Source organism: Epinephelus fuscoguttatus, linkage group LG15 (genome assembly GCF_011397635.1).
Source record: "Epinephelus fuscoguttatus linkage group LG15, E.fuscoguttatus.final_Chr_v1".
NCBI classification, from domain to species: Eukaryota; Metazoa; Chordata; class Actinopteri; order Perciformes; family Serranidae; genus Epinephelus; species Epinephelus fuscoguttatus.
This window is the reverse complement of record NC_064766.1, coordinates 27,710,181-27,734,216: the sequence shown is the minus strand read 5'-3', so window position 1 is coordinate 27,734,216 and position 24,036 is coordinate 27,710,181. Positions and strand designations below refer to the sequence as shown.

General features: G+C 39.9%; 3 protein-coding genes across 3 annotated transcripts; 2 read left to right on the top strand and 1 right to left on the bottom strand.

Moving 5' to 3' along the window:
- Positions 1–380: 380 nt before the first annotated feature.
- rps28 (ribosomal protein S28) lies at positions 381–4,122 on the bottom strand. Its single transcript, XM_049599090.1, has 4 exons — positions 4,002–4,122; positions 3,642–3,689; positions 3,044–3,166; positions 381–500 (listed from the first exon to the last, which is right to left on the bottom strand). Exons 1-3 carry the CDS (start codon positions 4,038–4,040, stop codon positions 3,044–3,046), a joined length of 210 nt encoding a protein of 69 aa, XP_049455047.1. The 5' UTR covers positions 4,041–4,122; the 3' UTR covers positions 381–500.
- A 1,277-nt stretch (positions 4,123–5,399) lies between these two features.
- si:rp71-39b20.4 (potassium voltage-gated channel subfamily V member 2) lies at positions 5,400–18,018 on the top strand. Its single transcript, XM_049598115.1, has 4 exons — positions 5,400–5,938; positions 6,043–6,676; positions 8,423–8,548; positions 11,379–18,018. Exons 1-4 carry the CDS (start codon positions 5,400–5,402, stop codon positions 11,706–11,708), a joined length of 1,629 nt encoding a protein of 542 aa, XP_049454072.1. The 3' UTR covers positions 11,709–18,018.
- A 3,043-nt stretch (positions 18,019–21,061) lies between these two features.
- insl3 (insulin-like 3 (Leydig cell)) lies at positions 21,062–22,170 on the top strand. Its single transcript, XM_049599084.1, has 2 exons — positions 21,062–21,324; positions 21,670–22,170. The coding sequence occupies exons 1-2, from the start codon at positions 21,132–21,134 to the stop codon at positions 21,855–21,857; spliced, it is 381 nt and encodes a 126-aa protein (XP_049455041.1). The 5' UTR covers positions 21,062–21,131; the 3' UTR covers positions 21,858–22,170.
- The last annotated feature ends 1,866 nt before the right edge of the window (positions 22,171–24,036 follow it).

Sequence of the window (24,036 nt, the reverse complement as noted above, 5' to 3'; positions counted from 1 at the left end):
TTTGAATATCAACTTTGATTACTTCATTTTGCAGGCATTTTAAATGTTTTACACCAAAATATTTTACTCACTATAAAACATAAATTTAATCATAGTGCATCTATTTTAACTAATTAGGCTGATATCACTTTGTATCAATCAGTAATTTAAGAAAGTTTAGTATCTCAACTGAATGGGTGCTCGGTGCATTTACACACATGCACAGTCACATTGCCTGTATACCTTGACCAAAACTGACAAATCAATAACTCTGAGAAGACAAACTTTGTGAGCAAAACTGACCAGTTGTGTCACACAAGACAAATTGTTGCTGCTTTAAGAAATGTCAGTTATAAGAAAAACAGTTTGCACCTACTGTACAATAAACACAGGACATCTACTCATCTTAATAACCAAATTTATTTCAAAGCATCTGAACAAGTGAGATTGTAGGCCATTTTAAACTGACGAGGTCTTCTGTGTCACAGCACTGGACTCGCACCTCACGGTGTCAGCGGGCACTGTGGAGAGAAGGAAACGGTCACACACCAGCTCAAAATAATCACATTCAACTCAACCCAAAAATAAGGATAGTTAAGTCTCATTCATAATATTGTGAATCAACAACTGATTCTCTGCCCTGGTTATTTTGACCAAATACTGTCAAGTTTTTGTTTTTTGTTTCCTATTTTTAACGCAGCCACCTGTCTCCTGCATTTGTCTGGTGTTTCAGGGGGAAATTAATCCATGGTGAAAGAAGTGAGTGCCGCCCTGATGACTAGGTCAGAATCAACGGCTGACACTCACCGTAAACCCCCAAGTCACGTGAGTTCAACTGTCACTCAAGTTCACTTAAATTTACAAAAACACCTTATTTTGTTTTTTTGGTGGGCCATGACTTATTTGTTTTTTCACTGTAATCTAACAAATGTTTCATTTTTCTGCTGCAAACAACAAATAAAAGCATGCAACACCAAGCACGTTTTCTCCCCCGGATGAGTGACTGACAGTTAATGCTTCCACGTGCGGTCAGCAGTGCATTTCAGCTGCAGTGGATTAAAACCATTTACGGCAGCGGTAAACAACCAGGGCTGAGAGTTGGGTGAAAAATACACTTACTCAGAGAAATATGAACTGTTACGTAACAGTTCAAAATGCTCCGCGATAATCCTCCATTTGAGAAGCTTAGTGTTCAGTTTTTGTAGACAGTGTCAAAAAGCTCCAGATTAAATTCTCTACTAATTTTAAAGGCCACAGACTATGGTGTTTTTGTATTTAACTTTATTGAAAGATGTTTTCCAAAGTTTTGTCAACTGCCGTTCACATACTACATAGACAGGACACTGCAAACACCTTTCAATACAACACATAATACTGATTTTTGTCTCAAATTAAGTGACCATTCATAGAGATGACACTTACTGCAGGGTTGCAGTTAGGGTGATATGAGACTAGATATCATCTTAGATTTTGGATATTGTAAATGTTGTCTTTTCCTGGTTTTAAAGGCTACATTATAGTAAAGTGATGTAATTTTCTGAGCTCACCTGACTGTTCTATTAATTGTCTTTACTCACTAAGTCATTATATCGTCATAACTGATGACTGTCAAACCTAACTGTGTAAATATTTTGTGAAAGCACCTTTGGACATTATCAGTGTTGGGGATAACTAATTTCCTTTGTAACGCAATAATGTAATGTGTTCTTCCATTGACTACGTTATGGGTGGATGAAAGAAAAAAAAAAAAAAAATCAAACATGCCATCAACAGCAACACTGTCCAGTGTGCTCATAGAGAGGCTCTTCAGCTTGGGCAGTCTTGTGCTGACTCTGAGGAGGACAAGTTTTCTGACAAACCATTTGAGAGACACCTCCTCATGAGGTATAACTGTTCCTAAAGTGATAAGCATGTCAGGTAAGCTGAACTTGTCTGGGTTTTTTTTTTCCCTGTTAAGTCACATCAGCTCATGGTGTCAGGAAGACTAGTATCTAGCGCTGCAACGATAAATTGACCAGTTGTCAACTATTAAATTTATCGCCAACTAATTTGATAAATCAATGAAATCGATGTGAGTAATTTTTTTGGGGAAGAAAGTCAAGATTCTCCGATTTCAGCCTCTTAACTGTGGATATTTTCTGGTTTCTTCACTCCCTTATGACACTAAACTGAATATCATTGAGTTGTGGACAAAACAAGACATTTCAGGGTGTCATCTTGGGCTTTGGTCAACACTAATCAACATTTTTCACCATTATCTGACATTTTATCAATCAAACTTTACGGTTCATTGAGAAAAACAGATTTAGTTGCAAACCTACTAGTCTCATTATTTTATGTTGGGCTTTTGATATATTATTTTGAAGCAGCTGCAATAGGTGGTGTTAGGAAGGCCAAAAACTGTTATGTTGTATATACACATGGTTTAATTTTGTGACAGTTAAAGCCTACTGCCAGTGACATCTTGATTCTCCTATTGAACATATTTTGTGCTATAAATGGGCAAATGTGATGTGTAATGTTATATTATTGACTGGCAGTTACTTGACAACGCATCTCAGGCAATAATGTGGAATAATGCAAAAGTAATGTTATGAGTAGTTTAACAAATTACTTCCTACAGTCAGTAATTTAAGTCAAGCATAACTTATAACAAAAATAAGTTTTATAGTAACTATTCCAACACTGCAGATCATACACTGACATATTTGTTTGCAATACACTAAAAGCAGATGAGATGCAACCACCTGTTTCCATTATCTGCTAATCTATTCTTTGTGTATCCTATGAAATGATACGTGACAAGTGCCTATTTGAAATTACCAGCCCACTTCTTTGTCATCAAAGTGCTGATCGGAAATTTCATAGATGCCTCTGTTTATTTCTAACATTTTTAATAGTTTGTTTTCCTGAAGAGTACTCTGAACTGCTTTTGTATGATATGGTGCTATGCAAATACATTTGTTTGTGCGTCTCTAATGCAGACAGCTGATAACAACTGTTCAATACCTACCTATAGTAAGTAAATTGGCTAACAGATAGCGCTGGGTTTATGCCTCCTCACCTATCGCAGCCTCCTGGCTTCTCTTTCAGACTCCAGAAGTGTCAGCACATCGCCTTCTCTGACTGGGCCCTTCACGTTCCTGATGATGGAGCGGTTGCTGTCGTCCATGAACTCAACACGGACCTGCAAGAAGATCAGATTAAGTGACGTGATACTACATCAAGCCTTAAACATGTCAACAGGTAAAATCTGACACCAGGTTTGTGGCCCACTCTTCAGTTCACACTGGTATAAAGGGTATCATGAGTTAAAATTTATCATAAGCTTGTGAAATGTTCCTAAAATCACATTTAACAAAGCTTACCTGTGAGTAAAACGTGAGCCCTTGAACAGTGCTCAACAACCAACGTCGACATCATTGTTCTACTAAGGAAACTAGTTTGACTCCATGTGAAGCAGACCTTAAGACAGTCAATACTATAGTGTCGCACTGAACAAAGTAAGATATTCCCTACATATACAGTGCTTCTTTATATTTTAGAAGGTATTTAGTATAAACTCTTCCACAGATGCCTAAAGAGCTGCTGGAAAAACAGCGACAGGTTGCTGCAAAATCTTTTGATTTGATGGTGTACAATGCTAACACCTATTAGCATACCTGTGTACATTGTCCCTGGGAGCCGGTTCTTCCGAGGACCCTGGTAACCTGTGAAACAAGAGAACAAAATATAAGCTACCCTGACACTAAATGCTTTCAAAGTAAGCATCATATTATTTGGTGTAAATTTCAAAAAGCGGCCAGAACGGTCTACAACATGTTAAAGTGAGCTAGCTAGCAGATTATAGCATGGACGGGCCTCCATGATGGATTCGCGAGAACCGACATGCCGTCCCTTTCAACGGAGTAGAAAACTAAATTTAGCTTCAGTTTTTTGGTACCGTATAAGACATTAGTTGTTACTGTAGCGATCTATCCGTTTGGACCTTATTATTTTAACCGTATTATATGTTTTCTTACTCTTGCGAGCTTGATCAGCTGCACGCGGTTGGCATCCATGTTGTCAGGCTAGAGCGGAAAGGAAGTCACGTGGTGCCCGGCAGGGATATATCGCAACTGTATTTCTAATTATTTTTCTAAATTCTATAATTTAATATTAACTGTTGCTAAATTATAACGTCTTCAATTGAATAAGTTAATAAAAACAACGCGATATTATTATTTTTTAATTGAAATTTCATGTGAGATTCTTTCTTCCTCTTCCGGCGAGTGGCCAATACCATTCATACTTTCATGGGGGGAAACCAGGGCTGTACCATTAGTCAATGTGTCGTAATACTTTTTGCCGTATCACTATTTTTAACTTCAATTAATTGGAATAATAGATCCAATCAATTATCTGTTTAGTATTTCCTGTTTTATGTTAAATTTTTTCTGAGACTACAAATATTTTCCAGTTTTTTGAAAGGGATGTCAGTAAAACCACCGCATAGTGTGGTGTCTATCTGCAGGGCTAAATAGACTATGAAAAAATCTGATTACTGATACTGGGTTGCAATCTTAGCATGTTAGCTTGTGCATCACAGTGACAAATGCAGTGAGAAGTGTTATTAAATACATATTTATTTGTGTGGCGTGTTCACATTGTAACAGTGCACATTCTACTATAATTTTAAAGTACTGATTTAGTAAACAGAATCATAGTTTGGCTGATACACTCAGTATCATCATTCAGTATCATATAATTAAAATTGGACTTTATTTTGACTTTGCTTAACTGTGTTATGACAAACAAATTACGCTGTAAATTTATTATAAAGCGATCAATGACAAACAGGGAGATGAACATTACCAAAATGTGTTTTTATTGAACAGACAAAAACAGGAGAACATTTACACCGTATATTAAATTCTGGTTATTGAAATATACGTCCAAGCTTAGTTTTACTGTTCAGACCGAGTTCAGAAGGACTACATAGCCGGAGCTAGCCAATGAAATCTACCTGCAGCATTAATATGAACTCCCTGTGCTGAAGCTCTCCATAGCCTTGTTAGCAATGCAACACAGTCATCACACCACTCTCGCCGCCTTTCTCCCTCTCTCAGAACTCAAAGCCTTAAATCACAACACTAATCCTCGTGAACAGTATTTTTAACACGCGTTTGGACAGAAAGAACAGCAATAGGATTAGAGAGTCAGTAAAGAGGCTGAATCCCTAACTCATGCAGTTGATCTTCTTGCACGCTGAGAGACAGACACGGTAGCTGTTTCTTCATCTCTATTTCAGCCTTTTCAGAGGACAATATTCAGCCTCAATGGAGATCTTGTGGAATACTGCTGTTATTGTTTTTTACTGACTTATCTGATTAGAACAAAACTTTTTTTTTTGTTGGTTTGTCTTCTGAGGAGCCATCACAATGGAGGCTATGAAGCCCAAGTTGAAAGTGCTGAAAAAGCGTCGCTCCAGCCTTTTTGCGACCATAAAACGGGAGATGAGCTTTACGCAAAGCATTGAAGAACAAGAAAGTGAATTCCCTTTTTCACAGGACAGCTCTGTGAAAGCATGGACATCTATGGACAACCTTGACGCACCTGAAGAGAAAAAAGGTGCAAGAAAAGATCAGAAAAAAATTACACCCAACCCAAGGAAATCGAACATAGTCAACCTCAACATAGGAGGAAAGGTGTTTCACATTCCAAAGCATTTGGTTCTCAAATACCCCAAAACCAGGATTGGAGTCCTTGCCCTCTGCAACGATCCGGTGAAGCGTCTGACACTCTGTGACGATTACAATGTTCAGAATGACGAGTTCTTTTTTGACAGGGACCCCATGTTTTTCCACTACATCTTCCACTTTTACTGCAGTAATGTCCTGTGGGTGATGGACAGTCTGTGTCCTGTCAACTTTGAGGAGGAGATGTCATTCTGGGGGTTGAAACTGAAGGACACTCCAAGGTGTGCTGCAGATACTTAATGCTCACTGTGTGTCTTGTATAGCTTGGTCTGTCGTTTGTGTATTTCAAGCAGCTCTTGTAAAATGATCTTTTCCTTGTTCTCAGGTGCTGCCGCATTCTGTTTGAGGAGAAAGTGGATGACATCAGAGACCAGCTGAAGGTGAACCAGGAGCTGCTCGACGAGATTAAGCCTCACCAAGATGGCGAGGGATACAAGACCATGTTTCTTGGAGACTTTCGGAAGATCCTCTGGGACTTGATGGAGAATCCTTACTCCTCTCTAGGAGCCAAAGCCTTTGCTGTGTTTTCCAGTCTCTTTGTGCTTATCTCTATTGTTGCCATGACACTGAATACAGTAAATGAACTCAGGCAGTATAAACTTGGTGGAAAAACCTACATGGAGTGGATAGAGGTTTCCTCCATCCTTTTCTTCACCTTAGAGTACTTTTTGCGGTTATTCACCACATCCAACATCAAACATTTTGTGAAGAGTGCCCTCAACTTTGTTGATGTGGTGGCTGTGATGCCCTATTTCCTCCAGATCATTTTTGAGACATTTGTTATGGATTCCGAAGACGTCAGCGCAAAGGAGGATTTAAAGGCCATGGCGAGGGTCAGTAAAGTCAGCAAGGTGCTCAAGGTCGTCAAGTTGATGCGCATCTTCCGAATCTTGAAGCTCGCCCGTCACTCCACAGGCATGAGGGCATTTGGTTTTACCATCCGACAGTGCTCTGAGCAGGTATGGAGGAGTCACAGATGAGAAATTAACAGACACACAAAAATACATTTAGTGAGGGACATGCACAGATAACACAGGTAACTCTCATATAAGCTAGAGTTAAAGTGGCTGTAACAGTGGATCAGATGACTAATTGTATATGAACATGGTTACTTGTAGTGATGAACCAGTAAAGAACTATCACCTATTCTAGCTTCATACAGCACATTGCTTTGGGTTTCAGACCTGCAAATCTACTGTTTTGGGGCTTTTATCAGAGATGTTTGTAGGTGTTTTCAGACAGGCAGATTAAGCTGCTAGCTGGTGAACATAGTGGAGCATCTAGCAGCTTAAGAGGCAGATATTTACCTCAGGAGTTTTTCAGAGACCAAAACAGAGCTAAAAGCAGAGTAAATATTGGACATGTATTTATCAGGTGGCCAAAAACATAGCTCCATGTCCATGAATGCTAACGTTGCCTCAAAACTGCTGCATGTATAAGTATACAACACTTTGTTAACAAGTGCCCAAGCCATTTCCCCTCGGGGATTAATAAAGTATATAAAAAATGGCAACTTTGCTTCTGCCAACCACATATATGTTACATCTATATGTTATAAAGTGGATACTTTTTGTTTCAACAATGCCTTGCTTAACACGTGGTTACTGTAGGAAAAGATCATGTTTTGGCTTAAAATACCAAGTTTTTTGTGGCACTATCTTGGCCGGAAATGTAGTGATGTCTGTAAAAGACAACCACTTTTTGTGGCACTATCATGGCAGAAAATACTGTAGTATCTCAGTTAGCAACTGTTTGTGGCACTGTCCCAGCTGGAAATACAACGATGGGTCACTAAAACGTAACCAAGTTTGGAAGCTAAAAAGCCACTGAACACAACAAAGATGAGCCAATAAACAACCGATTTTGTTGTTTGTTGGCACAATCCCAGTCAGAAAAGCAGCAATATCTCTAAAAAAGAACTTGTTGTACCTAAAAAGCTGCTGGAAAAACAGCAACAGGTTGCTGCAAAACATCAGCAACCATGGGAAGCACAGCTTTGACTCACTAAATCACAACCATTTTTTTGTTGGTCTCGAAGAATGATCTGCCCATCGGCAGCCATCTTGCCTAGGTGTCATGCCATCTACCATCCCCTCCACCCCCCTAGACAAAGTCAACTCATATGCTACGTCACTTTAGAAACATTGACATGAAACATATCAAGCGTACAAATGCAATGTATCTGTGGTTTACAAGAGCGTACAGTGTCAACATTTGCCTCTGGGCTCGGCCTATAACAGCGTACAGGTGAGGTCTGGATTTTTATAAAAAGGTAGCCACCAAATGCCAGACTCCAGCAGCACATATCCAAGAGGAAGTTGCAAAAATCACAGACACAGAGCAGAAAAAATGCAAATATAACTGACAGTTCCTGCTCGCTAGTGTAAGAATCTCCTCTTTTGTCCAGCATTCTCCTGCTCGCCTCAGTGCTGCCACCTGTGGTGAGACAGATCTAACACACAGGAAAGTTTATGTGTCATTCTTTGCTCCGAGGTTCTGGACAGCTACTCTATATTGGCCATTTGTTAAAAATACTTTATGTACATTTTACAGTAATACACATAATATGTAGGTTTTCTAGGTGATGCAAAGTAAAGCATAAAATTGTCATGTGACCTGATGGGTGGTCCCAAATATATGAATATATGGATTTCCAAATATGAATGGGCGCTGTTGTTGACATGTACTCTTCTGTCACTGTTTAGGTGTGCTGTCTGTTTCTGTTCATTGCCATGGGCATCTTCACCTTCTCTGCTCTGATGCACTCTGTGGAGGTGGATCAGCCTGGGACACCTTTCAGCAGCATACCAGACGCCTGGTGGTGGGCTGCGGTGAGTAGCTAGACTTCAACATCCAATTCAGTCAAAGTTCTGTTCTGATTTTCTTTTTCTTTCTTATTTATTTACTTAGTTTTTTACTCAACTGTTGGCAGTGCCTTTTTGTGACTTGATCCAGATAGTGTAGAGTTACTTAGTTTTCCTCTTTCTCACTACTTTCCTGAACAGAATTGTCAAGAATCAACATATACATACAATACCAGGAGATGCCTGAATTGCCATTATTATCAATGTAACGAAGAATGTTACACAACATTTCAAGGACTGAGGATTGTGTCTGTCTCTTAGAATCAGTTAACTTGGTTATGAACCTAAAGTCTCCAAGCTCTTCCTTCTGACTATGCTGAATAGACAGAGATGCTCGGGGGGGGTCAGCATGATCCAGCAGTGTGGTGCATTTCAGTTGTCAAGGATTAGGCCTACCACGATTTGTGCTGTCTGCCTAATCAGACCAAGACTAAAGTTCACAGTGCGAGGCAGAGACGTGTTTCTGTGCTATTTTTGGGACTCTACTAAGCAATAAGGCGGAGTCTCTGCAGATAAATACACCACCACACACTTCTGGTCGGTCATAAGTGATGATTGAGAGGTATACTTATGTATGAGTCTATAGGCTACATTGTTTTTTAGGAAATTTCTGCATAGTATACCTTAAACTGGCTGGTGACAATGACCAAACTGACCTGTGGTTAAGCACCAACTACTGCTTCGCTCTTTGACAAAAATTATTCTTACTTATTCTCACTGGGCAGCAGATCTCTTACAAAATGTAAAAAAGGAAAAGGTAACCAAATGTGCTGTCTTCTCCCAAGCTAATCATTATACAGGTGCCACATTGTGTGTTCATTCTTGGTAATTATGCACCTTCTGCTCCACAAGTTTTCCACAAGCGTTTATTACCCAATGACTGTGTCCAGCTCCAACCTCTGCACCCAGCCATGTATTTCTCTGTAAAACCATAACTTCTTGTTTTGCAATTTCTGTTTGTGTATGTAGTAAGAGATCATCTGTTAAAAAGTAAGCTTTAGAGATGCTGCAGGCAGATTTTTGACATTTTGGACAGGACCAAGTGAGCTGTTTCCCCGTTTCCAGTCTGAATGCTAAGCAAAGGTAACTGACTAATCTAGCTTTTCTAAAACTTGGTCCAGTATTGAGTGGAGGGCTGCAGCCGGCAGCCATGAAACAGGCTGTATTATAATCACTTGGGGCAATATGCACACCATTAATTTAAGTCCACTAAAGGTAGCTGGTTTTGCAACTAACAGGCTCAGATTGTTATTTTAGTATCTGACAAAATTATGGAAATGATCCCTTCAGAGACAAACCTTTTTGTTTAAAAGTAAGATACTTTTTGTTTATCCAAAAACCGCCCCAGAATTGCTATCACCAAACTCACCAGACTCCATTTTAATAAACAGCAATTTTAGCATGTATAGAGCCAGCATTGTTTTACATCTAACTTGGTGATTTAAAGGTTTATTTCAACCAAACCAGAGTTGGCGATTGTTGGAACAGTGGAAAGACAAACCAAGACAGCTTTTGTGAGTTTTATTCTGTTTCTGTCAGCTTTGAATAGAATGTGTTTTACAATGATAAAATGACTATTTCTTTAAATTTGAGTCTGGTAGGTCTGGGAATAGCGATTTTGGAGCTGTGTCTGGTTTAAATTAGGATCTTATCCTTTAACAAAAATGGCCTATCTCTGTAGGGATCTTTCCCATAATGTTTTCAGGCACTTTATGGCTGCATCGCAATCTGCAATGTTCCCATTAGCCTCTTGGACACAAAAACATTGGGGAAATAGGGTCCATGTTGAAAAATACAGACGTTACCCTTTAACAGAGAGTGGTATCAATCTTTTTATTTAACTCTCGGTAAGAACACGAATAATGGTATTTCCCATAAGGTCAAACTGTTCTTTCAATTGCTGGTAATAGTGGTCATGTTTAGTGACAAAATATTGGCACGTTCTCACTACCAAAGAAATTGCATGGGTTTGCATTTACCTGTTTTATCCTAGCTGATAGAATTGCATCAGACACTCTTGGCAATTGACAATGTAATTATATAACGATAGGGTGCAGAATAGTGAGCTAATTAGCTTTTTGATCCAGTGGGCATCGTGCAGGAATCCATATTCAAAGGCTCCACCACAGCTATGGATTCCTTTTCTACTCACAGCTTAATTGTACATGGCAAACAAAGGTAAGAAATGACATTATATTTCCTCCGTAATAGTAACAACATTCTCCAATTGCACTAGCTTTGTTGTACTGTAGGTAGTGTGCTTGTACATCATCAGCCTGGTTCTCTCTTTCATTCACTCTCGTTTAGGGACATTTGGCTTTTATTTATCTGGTGGCAGCTGTTAACTTATATGTGTCTAATCCCCTCTAATACGGTTTTATGCGTCTCATTTGTGGCCAGACACAGTGATTGCATTCCAGGGATGGAAAGTGTTGCACTGCATTCTTGGAGGTTTTAGTTGATCCTGTTCAGTCTCAACTTTGAAACACACCAACAACTGATCAGTACAAGAAATATTTTATTTATTGCGCTCTCCAGGAGCCATGGCCAATGGGTGTTGGTGGGCAGGGTGACAGGCACTATGAGGATGAGCCCTTCCTTTTTTGGAGTAAAGAAGGGAAATCCAGATGTTTTATTTTCCTGCCGTGCTCTAAATGTCTTCCTGTTGAATTAAAAAATAAAACAAATCTAATAAAAACAGCACAGGGGTGTAGAGCTTGGGGTTCCTCTTGCCTTTTCTTATTAATAAACCAAAGTGTAGATGCATATAAGCTGACTCTACTCTTTCCTTCCACAGGTGAGCATCTCTACTGTTGGCTACGGCGATGTCGTCCCTATCTCCTATCTTGGCCGCTGTGTGGCGTTCGGCTGCATCTCTTTCGGCATCATCCTCAATGGCATGCCCATCTCCATCCTGTTCAACAAGTTTTCTGACTATTATGCCAAACTGAAGGAACAGGAATACACATATTCAAACACGGAGCGCTCCTTCCAGCTCAAGAAACGTCTGCGGCGCAAGTTTGACAGCTGCTTTGAACCCCCGCCAGAGGAGTCTGATGACGAGATACACTATCGGCCCAGTGGAAGGCAAACTACCTTCGACAGCGATGATTTCTCAACCCACTAGTTACAACCTCGCTCACCCTAAATGGCCTTATCACCCATGGGTCTAGAAACCGTAAGACCCATCTGCCTCCGACTCTGAGGTCTGAGCTCATGTGAAGATAAACAATCTCGTGGAGGGGGGTCAATGGGGCGATGGAAGCAGCAGCAAGTTGAGATAAGCTTTAAGCTTCAGCTTTACAGTAGGTGCTGTGTGCACGCTATGTGGGATGACTCCTCTGTCAAATGGACAAGAACCTCCTGCTGAACGGCTTGTTATCTGTTTCCAAGAATAGCACTCGGCCGAAACTAATTCTGACTAAACCGAGATAGATGTTTGATTCAGGGAGCTCAAGTAGTTACATTATCAACAAAGCAATGTCATACTCTAATCACTTTACTGGGAGTGTGATGCTTGTTAAGAACTGTTCTCATTGGAAGTGCTATTAATGGACTGTTTTCGACAACTACATGGTCTCTTACATTTTACTTTACATCCTTGATATTCTGCAACAGAAATAATGGAGTGCTGCAGGAATGAGTCCTAAAACCCAGAAATGAGTTAGCCCTTCCAGTTCCCTCATCTCAAAGTCAGTGGGGGTTTTTTAAACCGGTTTTAGTTAGATGCCTGAAATAAGGTCTGTTATCTCTTAAATGCAAGTTTAAGAAATTTTTAAATAATAGAGATTTTAAATATGTCAGTGAATACCCTACTTGTGAATTGTGAAGCATTTACATGTGTTAAGAAAGGCGGTTGCCAACAAGTGGCTAAATGTAACTACAGAGGTTGTCGCGGACATTAAAGTCTTTCTCCAGACACATATTTAATTATGTAAAAATAATTACACTAACAATAATATTTTCCTCAACATGGTTTTATAATTAAAAAATTTGCTTTCAGTGAGTTTTGCGTTCCACTTTTTCCAGAGCTGCTCATGCTAAGTTGACTAGCGAAAGAGTAGTGAGCATCAAGATGGCTAGCGTTAGCATTGGAGGAAACATCAGATGTTAAATGTAGTTAGCATCTTTTATTTATGCTGTTTGGTAGCTTGTTAGCTTGTGGGCTAACTGGCAGTGGTTGACACAGCCTGAGTGGGTGTGAAACATAGTAATATCTGCTACAATGGGGTTTCTGGTAGGTGGTGGAAGGAAGCTCCAGGGTTTACATCCAAAAACTGAACACTCATGTTTACTGTAAAACTTCCACTATGCTAATGCTAACTCTACTCTCTGTCCTGGGGGTTTCAGGTTTCTTTGCCAGTGTTCTATCGAAGTCTGTTCCCCCGTCAATATGTGTGTCTTGTATTAGACAGCGAATGACTTCTGTGTTAGTGACGTAGGCTACCTACGTTAGCTTGCCCAGAGGACATTTGAATCTCAGATTTTAGGGAATTGCACAGACATCGCCCCCCTCAGCAGTACAGTATATGAAAACACCTCTCTAGTGACAAATTTTGCACAGATGCAAGTCAGCACAGTCCAGGTCAGACATTTTAGGAGCTCATAAATATAAGAAAAACAAATCTAAAAGTGGAGGAGGACTTTGAATGTCATGACGGAAGTTTTAGTGGTGGTGATGTTGAAGTCATGCCACGCCGGTGTTTGTTTATAGCCTAACATTAGGTCTTTACTTCTGACGATTGCATTTATGCTTCAAAAATCATTACAAAGGTTTTCATGTGTGAAGATTATCTTGCTGAACAAAATTTGTGAGCTAACGTTTGTTTGCCACAGATCTATTTTCTGCAATAATACAAAATCCAATGGAAAATTACCATTAGCTTTTGTCGCGGGAATCAGGGCGATCCTAACTTCCGGGTTGGCCTGCAGAAAGCATAATTCCTGCAGCACTCTCTAACCTTTATTTAAATATCAACTCATTTGAACATGGTGGACGTGGTGGATTGTAGTCATTGTCCTCCACTCTTATAGACTGAGGAAATACAAGTGTACATGCGATGAAAACTCAGATTTACATGCACCTCAGAAAAAAACGCCCCCAGTGCAAAGCTCTTCTATGTGCCATGCTTCATGTGTCAGCAAAGTGGTATTGTAGTCAAAGGAAGCACACCTTTCTCTCTGTCCAGTCACTTGGCCTGTTCTTAACGGCACTAAGTCGGAGGAGAGGTGCAGCAGGGGGTGTGTCAGTATAGCGATCAAGAGCACGAGTGTAATTTTGTTGTCAAGGATTACCGGGATTTGAGCTTGCGCCTCCTGCCTGGTCAGTCAAGGGCAAGAGTCAGCCATGTACTGTGCTATTTTGGTGGCACAGATAATCTGATCAGGTGTGCGCAATCAAGTTCTATATTCAATACTTAGAAGTTACTTTTATGAATGATGGCAGGTCACTTTGATAAAGCTGGAAAAACAAGACAGACCTGCACTGTCTTTCTTGCAAGCTGTTAGTTACAGGGACAGTGTCACTTAATAAACATCAGCCAACATGTCAGTATTTGGCATGATGACAGCAGGGAGTCAGCTTCCCTGGTCTTGGCTTGTACAGTAGATGTCAGGATCAAGCGTGGCGCTGCCCTGTAGTCGAACCGACCTTGCAGCGTCCTGCTGGCTGTGTTTAGCACTTCCTCTAAGATCATTAAACCAAGTCCTGTCCTGGTTACCAGAGAGCTGAAGCAAGCAAATGTATTATGTCATCCAAACATAATTAGGTAGCCGCATTGGACAAAGGCTACAGTTTTCTCTTGAAATGTTTTCTTGCTGTAGATTTGCTACAGGGCTGTTCTGTTCGGTGCACTGGTTTAAAGAGAAAGGGACAGATTGAAGAAAAATAAGTTCTTGACTGGTCATGACCAGTGTGCAAACTATACCATGGCTTTTAGGGGACTTCACTTTTTTTTTTTTTACAGGGGGTGGGGGCTCAAAACTGACTGTGCCTCTTGTTTCTGATGAACATTTATAGCTGCAAGCATGTACCCACAAAACCAAACCTCACAGTCTACTCTGCACAGTTATGTACTATATTCTATAGTTTATTGGCACAAATAAGACACAGATAGGTCAAATAGCAAATCGGCGTATAAACCCAAAAATATACCCACAATAATGCAGCATTCATATGATCCTCGGATGGTCCCATTTCCCTGGTTAGGAAGTCATTCTTCCAACTTCCAACTGTATTCGTGAGCTTTTAACTCATAATTTGGAAACAACACGGGCACTACAAAAAAACGGAAAAGAAATATTTTTTACTCAGAGTGTTTAACATCCCAGTGAAGATTCACAGCAGGGAGTCAGCTTCCCTGGTCTTGGCTTGTACAGTAGATGTCAGGATCAAGCATGGCCCTGCCCTGTAGTCGAACATCGAACTTCCTCTAAGATCATAAACCAAGTCCTGTCCTGGTTACCAGAGAGCTGAAGCAAGCAAATGTATTATGTCATCCAAACATAATTAGGTAGCCACATTGGACAAAGGCTACAGTTTTCTCTTGAAATGTGCAAATGTGTGTACAAATATGCTCAAGAGTTGTCTTGTCCCAGACTTGTTGCTACACCAGTACATCCCCTAAATCCACTGAAATTGCTTTACCTGACTTGATATCATGGTTAATGCTAATAAATAACTTTTCTAACTAATCTACATCACTCTATGTGGACAACAGTTCCAACCTAATGCCATATTATATGTGAGCGAAAATTAACAAGCAACACGTGAGTAAATAAAATCAACCAAACATTTAGTTTTGTCTGCCATGTTTCTGTGTGATATGATATCTCGACAACTTGTGTAACAAAAGTTTCCGTCTTTCTGAGTTGTTGTTCCAACTTGATTGTGCATTCGTTTTAATTTTCCCAGTGGGGAACTCATTTTTCAGATTAATCCGGCACCACATGAATGCACAGTAAAACTTCCTTTCTTTCTTTCTGACATGTATGCTGACTACAAAACAGATAACTGAAAAATGGCAATATGCTGCAAGTGGAATGACAAGAAAGTTTGTTTTTTCTTCCATTTTAAGTGATTGCAGTTTATGATAATACACTGCTATGCTTCAGTGATAATGACAAGAGTCGCATGCATGCCAGTATCGCTATAAAAAAGTGAATTAGTGATGAATCATTCTCATGTATGAATCATACATTAACAATCACCTAATTTTACACATGATGATGAAGATACGTTAGAAAGAAAAGCCTGGTAAAAACGCAAATTGTCAATATTTTGAGACATCCCCCACCCACCTCCCAAAATTTTACAGATCATGTTTTTAGCGGATGTAATGCCTTATTAAAGGGAAACATCACCTACATTAAGAATTCCAATATGTTTATTGGCTTAGGAAAGTTCAATCAATATTCGTGATCATGAGATACTCTCTCTCAAAGCCAGAACCCAGAGACATAGATATCAAACTTGTGATCAATAATGATGGAGCTGCTGCATAGACAGTGAGTCATTTATACCACCTTTCCCAGTTTGTCGTCTCTGAAGCAGCTTCACATTGTATACCCTATGACATCACAAACTTGAGCTTTAGCTTTCTAGTTTTTGGATTTGGAAGAATTATTCATGTTTACTAATATTTTTGGACTGTCTCAGACCACAGGAATAACATGTATGGATTTTGAAAATGGGCATAGTTCCTCTTTGAGAGGAGCCAAGCTCCCCTTGGCTCCCCTGTACTTTGCACCCTGGTCATGACTGATACCAACCCTTACTATACAACATACACTAATTCACACCCCTCTCTAACCATACTGAAGGCGTGTTGTGTCTGTGGTCATGACAAAACACCCTGTACCTGCCTATGGAACATAATTACTGAGTATAATCCCCGTATATGTATTGTATGTTTGGTGTGATCAGGGGTTGTTCATCAGAATTACACAACATAACATAACTAATGCTGTTATCTGAGTTTTCTGCATGTACAAACATACTTGTTGAAGGATTAAGACCACTGTCCAATTTCTGTTTACATTTTTCGGTTATGACAAAGCAGTAGCCTAACAATTTCAGAGGCTTTGCATCGCCCGTTGAAAACATGCCTGTTTGGAACGGGCTGATGTTTGGCCTCTGGTAGTGCTGCTTGGAGCTCTCTTGAGAACCGTTCATCCAGACAACTTCACACTTGACACTGTGCTTTTTTAGGGTCCTGAGCAATACACCTGCCTAACACTTGAGTCCCCTAGCAGTGTGAGAGTATACATATCATTTGGGTGCAAAAGCTCACATGGACGTTTTATAGCCCCAGTGAAGTCAAAGTCAGGCTATTTCCAGGAACAAAAGTTCCAAAAGTTACTTGGCTGATGCTTGAAATGTGTGAGTTTCCTACAGCATAACATCTCCGGTCTCTCATTTTTGAATGTCCAGTACAGTAGCGAGCGACGGAGTGTGAGCTGTACCCAGCATGCCATTTGATGATTTAACAGTTCAACATAGTCTCACAGAAATATGTCAAATGACGACAACCTCTTAAACCCCAATTTATGAGGTGATGGCACATAATGTATTTATTTAATTACAAGCGGGCACCATGGAAACATCAGCAATGGAAAGTCAGGATTTTTTGTTGTGGTGGACACATGATTTCCCTGGTTCAGCAACATCGCACATTGGATGGTGGTTAAAGTTATGACCGTCACAGGTAGTATAAAGAGCAAGAAAGGCTGTATAGGGACAAGGTTGGGTCGGTGGATGGGTCAAACAAGCACATGACTTTCACCCTGGAGACTGCTGTTTGTGTCCTGTGTGAAACTAAAAGTCAATGCTGACTTATTTTGACCTTACATAACAAACTTATTTATTTATTTTAACTGAAAACCCAATCTTTTTTCTAAACCTAATCAAGTAGTTTTGATGCCTAAGCCCAACCATGCCACCACCATGTAATGCAGTATTAAGAGGTTGTAGTCATTTCCATGATTTTTGAGAGATCACGTTGAACAGTTAATAGGGCGGGGGTCCCCTCTCACTACTAATAAATATGTAAGAGCTCATACTCCACACTGCACCTCCTTGGATCCTCAGCAATACACCTGCCAAGTGTGAAGTCGATCGGATGAACAGTTCTGTGAGAAATTCATAGGACAGACGTACAGACACACAGACAGAGACTCCTTCCATCTTAGTCAGATGGTAAAAATCTCATTGGTAAAAAAAAAACTGCAAACAAAAGGTAACAAAAGAAGAGCACTTTATTTATTTCATCTTACAGGCATTCATTCATTACATCTTCAATTTCTATACATGTATTTTAATCTATTAGAGAGAAGAGATTTTCCTTGTGGAAATTATGTAAAATGTGTAAATATTTTATTGTGTCATTATTTGTCTTTGTTGTGCATAAAGATGCAACAAAGCTTCACAAAAAGCAAGCAACGGGCTGGAAGAGAAAGAATATTCCATGCTCAATAAAAAAAATCTGTTTATCCGCACAGCACTGTTGTTTTATCATGACTGTCCACCTTCCCTTCAGATAGAGGAGGAACTTGAAGTCCATTGCTATTAACAGACACTTGGCCGATTCGTCTGCGGGATGTCGCTGCCTGTGTAATAGTATTACAGGATAAGGTAATGGGAAAGATGCCAGGGGTTTAATAGTGTCGTCAGCATCAATTAAAACTTAAGAGTACTTCTGGCTGTCTCATGTGACTCAGCCGGGGCTGAATGGACAGGAATAGATGCAGTCAAGAGGGACATTGGGCAAAGGGCAGATGCGGACCGACAGACAGGCGCAGACAGACATAGGCAGATAGACAGGCAGATGAATGCACACATGTCATGTTGGGAAACAGGTAAAAAAAATAACAACCTGATTAAAGGTTTGCTTATAAAATCGGATATTTGATATATTTATTTGTTGACACCCCAGACATAGTGACTTCCTGATACAAAAGCATATAAGCATATAGGGTGAGCAACCCTTGGCTCATGTGACATATGTCATGTTACTTGCTTATTTTAGCCCAAAGAAACAAAAATTTTAACCAAAACCATAATCTTTTTTCTAAACCACCCAAATACTTCAGTTGCCTAAACCTAAAAATTAAGTAAACCAACATTGGTTTAATCTTTTTTAAAGGGACTGTATGATTTTAAAAAGACTTTGGATGCAAAGACATAACTGCTTTTGTACCATGTTGAGGTTGGGAAGAAGGAACCAGTTACAGCAGGCGCAGCACTCAGAGGCTAAGGAGGAGCTTTAACCCTTAGGCCACAAGAATCCTGAATATAGACCCTGCCTAATCCTAAACACTGACATTTATTTATTCACTGAAATTATATTTTATGATTTCATGTGATTGAGTACAAACTGTGCATTTCCTGTGAAAATGGAAGCATATTTTGAAAAGACATGTAATGAGCAGAAACTTGCACATGTCCAAAACTGACGCTGTAGGTAAACGAGAGCGTCATATTGCCGCTTACCATGCATTGGTACTAGATTAGTAGGAGTGAGAAAGTTTGGAGTATTCAAACAGGTAGCAGACACAGAGCAACATTAGCATTTATCTGGAGTCAAATCCATGTCCAGTATTTACTCTGCTCTTAGCTCTGTTTTGGTCTCCTCCACCTCCTCAGGGAAATATCAGACTCTAGCTGCTAAATTCTCCACTGTGTTTATAAGCTGACGTTCTCTTTGTGTTGTTGCTGGGCAGGTAGTGTACTGTTATTTTATCTGAGCTGAAATGAATAGACTCAGGACCTAGTCTCCTAAAGGGGCAGGGCAGCGGTGAAACCTGTGTCACAGAGATACAGGGAATGAATCTAAAGAGGGCTGTCTTGGTTTATTGATGACTACTTTTCCATCTGTCATTATGGTGGCCTTGAAGTGTCAAACAAGACTATGGGTGCATTCCGAATTGCACACTTTTTCAGTAGGTACTGCAGCTGCCTGTAAAAAGCATGTTGGCTTGGGACTTACTAAAACTTTTCCTGCATACTATATAGTATGGTAGTGTGGGTACTGGAACGCACAGAATATTTTGGGAGCAAAAAAACAAATGACATATCAATTTCTGTAACAAACCAGGAAACAATGAGGCATAGATGGCTCAGTCCATTGTGACCAGTTTCATCAGTTTAACATCTGTAATATCTGCCTGCATTGTTTTCAAAGACAAAGTAAATGAACAACATCAACTTTAACAACTCCCAAAGAAATACAAAATGAAAACTGGTGAGGTCAAAATAATAAACAAGTAAGACTGGTGCTTTCAGTTCACTATCCTACTCTGTAATGAGCCAACCACTGTTTACCAGTGAAGAATACCGTCATGAGAGGTGACAATGCCTAGCATGGCCTGAAGTATAGTAATGATGCAAAAGTGCTACCTTTCATATTTTTCATCAGTACTGTAAATATGAAACTGTTATCAGAACATCCTGGGGTGACCATGTGTGAACAGTTGCGTCAGTATCCTTGAAATCTCTTTGCCAGCCACACTCTGTTCCAATTAGCTCCCGTCCCTCAAGATGTGTCAAGATAAGGTGCCGAAACAAATCATACTCAAGGAAAAAACTTCACTTTAATAACATGAGTTATGACATTTCCAAACAAACATTTGGAAATGCTGTGAGCAAAACAGGGATTTGGGGATGATAATTAAATAAACACATTAAGAACCCATTCACAATCTTTCCCACTAATAGGTCCAGTGTGTAAGACTTAGGGGGGTTTAGTGGGATCTTGTGGTGACGATTGCAGATTGCAACCAACTGACACCTCTCCTTGTTCGGATTTCTTTGGTGTTTGGATCAGGGGTCTCATTTATTTACATTGTGTACGCACAAAACAAGACCTGAAAGAGGCGTACGTTACTTCCCACGGGAAAAGTTGTGATCTATAAAAACAGTCTTGATGGGAGAGAGTTTGACCCATGCTTCCGAACATTTTGGAGACAGGAGATTGGCGACGCAGATGGTGAGGTAGAAGCCTGATTGTAGAAATTGTTGAATATTTTTAGGCGCATGCCATTTTTGGCTTTGGTCCATATGTTTATTTTTGATATGGATCCTGCGCACTGTTTTATAAATGAGACCCGAGATGATTTGAAACAGTAAAAACATTGTTTCTCTGTGTGCTTGCGTATCTTGTCTTTTTATTAAGTCCCGACCTGACCTATGTGCTGTGCCAAGGAACATCCCAAACACAGAGTCTATTCTTTAGGAAAATCCTGAATAGTGTACCTTTAATATCTCTAATGTTTTTAAGACCAGAGCCAGATTTTTATCTCAGTGAGAGTCTCAGCCTTGAGAAGACTTCGCATCACTCTCATGTTGAGCTCAAGATCAGGACATGCTTTTCCTTCACCAAGGCCGAATACATCTTTTCGAAGACTGTGGCCTCAGCGTTTTTTTTACATTGATACACTGACTATAAAAACCCCCTTAAGTTCACCACACAAGTCACATCCTCATCTCTCTCATCTACCAGTCCATTCGGTTCCTCTCTCCTCCGACCAACTGAGGAGCAATAACAACCATACGATGTCCGCTGTGAAGTGTCTGGTGTCTCTGATGGTGGTGCTGGTGGCTGCAGTGTGTGTGGTTCATGCACAGGAGAGGATTAAGATGTGTGGGAGAGAGCTGATACGTCTGGCCGTCTCGTCCTGCGGTAACTCTCGGCTGAGGAGAAGCATCCCGGACGTGGAACTGGGGCAGCGTCAGTACACCTCTCACTGTGAGTATGTTACATTTTCAAACAGCAGGTGCTTTGATTGAGAACTATTGCTTACTTAAACCTTCTGTTTTTGTGGATAAAGATGAGATATATTTTACATTTTAAACATTTGGAGATAAAGTTTAGAAGTCTTCTGCGGCAGGAACCTCACTTTTCTTTTTGAATATCTATCCCCTGATAAAGAAATATATGACACATACGAGCCTTTTTATTTGTTTTTCAAACTGTATTTAATAAATATCATGTCTTGTTTGAGTTAACTCTCTATCTAGAGTATTTAAGCACAAAACTACAAATTTCCAAGGCTCTCTAAATCCCAGGTGTCTTTCCACCTCCTCTGCACAGGGGACCAGGACGCCTCCACAAAGGAGCACCAGGCTATGGAGATGGTCCACATCCCTCAAGAGGATGTTGTCCCGCTGGCTCCTCACTGGTACCCCTTGTCCTCTCGGATGAGACGTGCTGCTGGGAAAATATCTGATATTTGCTGTCAGGAAGGATGCAGCATGAAAGAGTTGATCCAGTTTTGCTAGATGCATCTCCCTTCTTGTCATGCAGCAAAAATGTGGTCTGCACTGGGAAGCTGCTTAAAGGGAGCTTTTCCATGTTGCCTTATCCTTGCTGTAATATTCTGACCAAAACTACACATATTCAGTTATAGAAACTTGATCTTATTAGATAAATTATTTACTGTCATACTGCAGGGCAAAAAAATGCAGGTTTTATGTACAAAACACAGGTTTTGTGAATAAAACATTCAAATTGAAATTAAAGTGACTTTTTATTTTTGTGTTAATATAATTTATTCTTTGTATCACTGTAGAAAAAATAATCTGCAACTGTTAAATTACACTGTAATAAAGCTTTTGCTGATTATATGTGATGATTCATTTGTTATCTGTAATTCCCCAGTGTCTTGTGACGTATTTGCTCCCTTCGTCTCGTTAAATGCAAAACAAAACTTTAAGTGCAAAATCACCTAGTGCAATTTTCTCAGGATAACTCCATGGAAGTGAAACTCTTAAGTAATCGATATCCGCTCATCTGGGAGGCTTGCAAGAGCAAAAAAGAAGGTCAAAATCAATGCAATACACGTTGAGATATCCTGACGTTTCAGCCTCTAGTTTATGTCAAGCAACATTGGATCTTACACCTCCCATAATGCATCTCCATAGCATCTTTTTAAGTGTTTAAAATGTGACATTTCTGTAACTGAAAGGCTTAAATTCTTTGTTAGATGAATTAGGGCCATTGACGCCTGGAAAATTGATGCAAGATAGTGATCACTATGTACTTTCCTATATTTAAAACCAAATCAGCAATATCCATTTTTAGTTACTGTAAATGTATATATATATGTGTGTGTGTGTGTGTGTGTGTGTGTGTGTGTGTGTGTAAAAGGGACAGTTCACCCCAAATCAAAAATGCATGTTTTTCCTCATACCTGTAGTGCTCTTTATCAGTCTAGATTGTTTTGGTGACTGTTGACATATCTGCCTTCTCTCCGATATAATAGAACTAGATTGCAACACTTTCATGCAGGAACTATTTTCTTTCTACCAAACTTCACCCACCAACTGTATCACCGCTCAGAAGGAAGGGTGCATCTACTGCTAGCTCACCTAGCACCAGTGAGCTAGCTAGTGTTACAGCTCAGCTGACAAGGACGTCATTAATGTTCACATCTCGCGCTGCCAGAAGGACAGAAGCCTCTCGTCCATGAGTAGATGCACACTTCCTTCTGTCACAGCTCAAGTGTCTTGGGTCATGTTTTTTATTTCATTCATTCAGTTTATTTCCTGCTCTTATTTCAGATCACTTGATCGTGTGATTTTACCTGAACTGTCTTCAGAGTCGTGCGTTTGAGTCCACCCTCACCTGGTTCACCAGTCGTTACACCTTCTGTGAAGTGATTCAGTTGGCATTGGTAGTTCAATAGAAAGAAAATAGTTCCTACATAAAACTGCTCACAAAAAGGTCTGTTGTTTATCTTGAGGAACCAGATCATGATTTCTGTAAAGAGACATTGCTGTTGAGTTTTTCAAATGTGTTTTTTTGGCACTTGAGCACCACAAGCTGAGTGCCATCTAGTTCCATTATATTGGAGAGAAGGCAGACATCTCTACAGCTGATATCTCCAACACTCGGCAACTCACACCAAAACAATCTAGACTGATAAACAACATTACAAGTAAGAAGACAAATATTTATTTTTGATTTTAGGGTGTACTGTCCCTTTAACACTTCAACAGTGTTCACTTTAATTCATCTTTATCAGTTAATTTCACGGATTAGTCGTCGATTAGATCAGTCAACACATCCTGATTGAATAAACTAACCGGCAACACACCAATCAGCATTAAGTAACACTATTTTCTCCATCATTAATTAAAATAATTAAACCTGCGGAGAAATTAACCTTGAAATTGCAAATAGGTCAATTAAACTAGATTGCAAGTTAAGACACATTGAAGCACACGCACACACACACACATAAGATGCACACTTGAGTAATAGGACGGTGTGAATGCAGTTGACATCACTGGTGCTCTCTCTGATAGCGCTAAATCCGACTGAGGCCTTTGGCCAAGCCATTTAGCTCCATAACAACAGAAATAATCTCTGTAAACCGGCCAGTTCCTCACACTGAGGAGTGTATAATTCTCTCAACGGATAATCAAATGTGGTGCTGATTATCTGCCACTCTATACT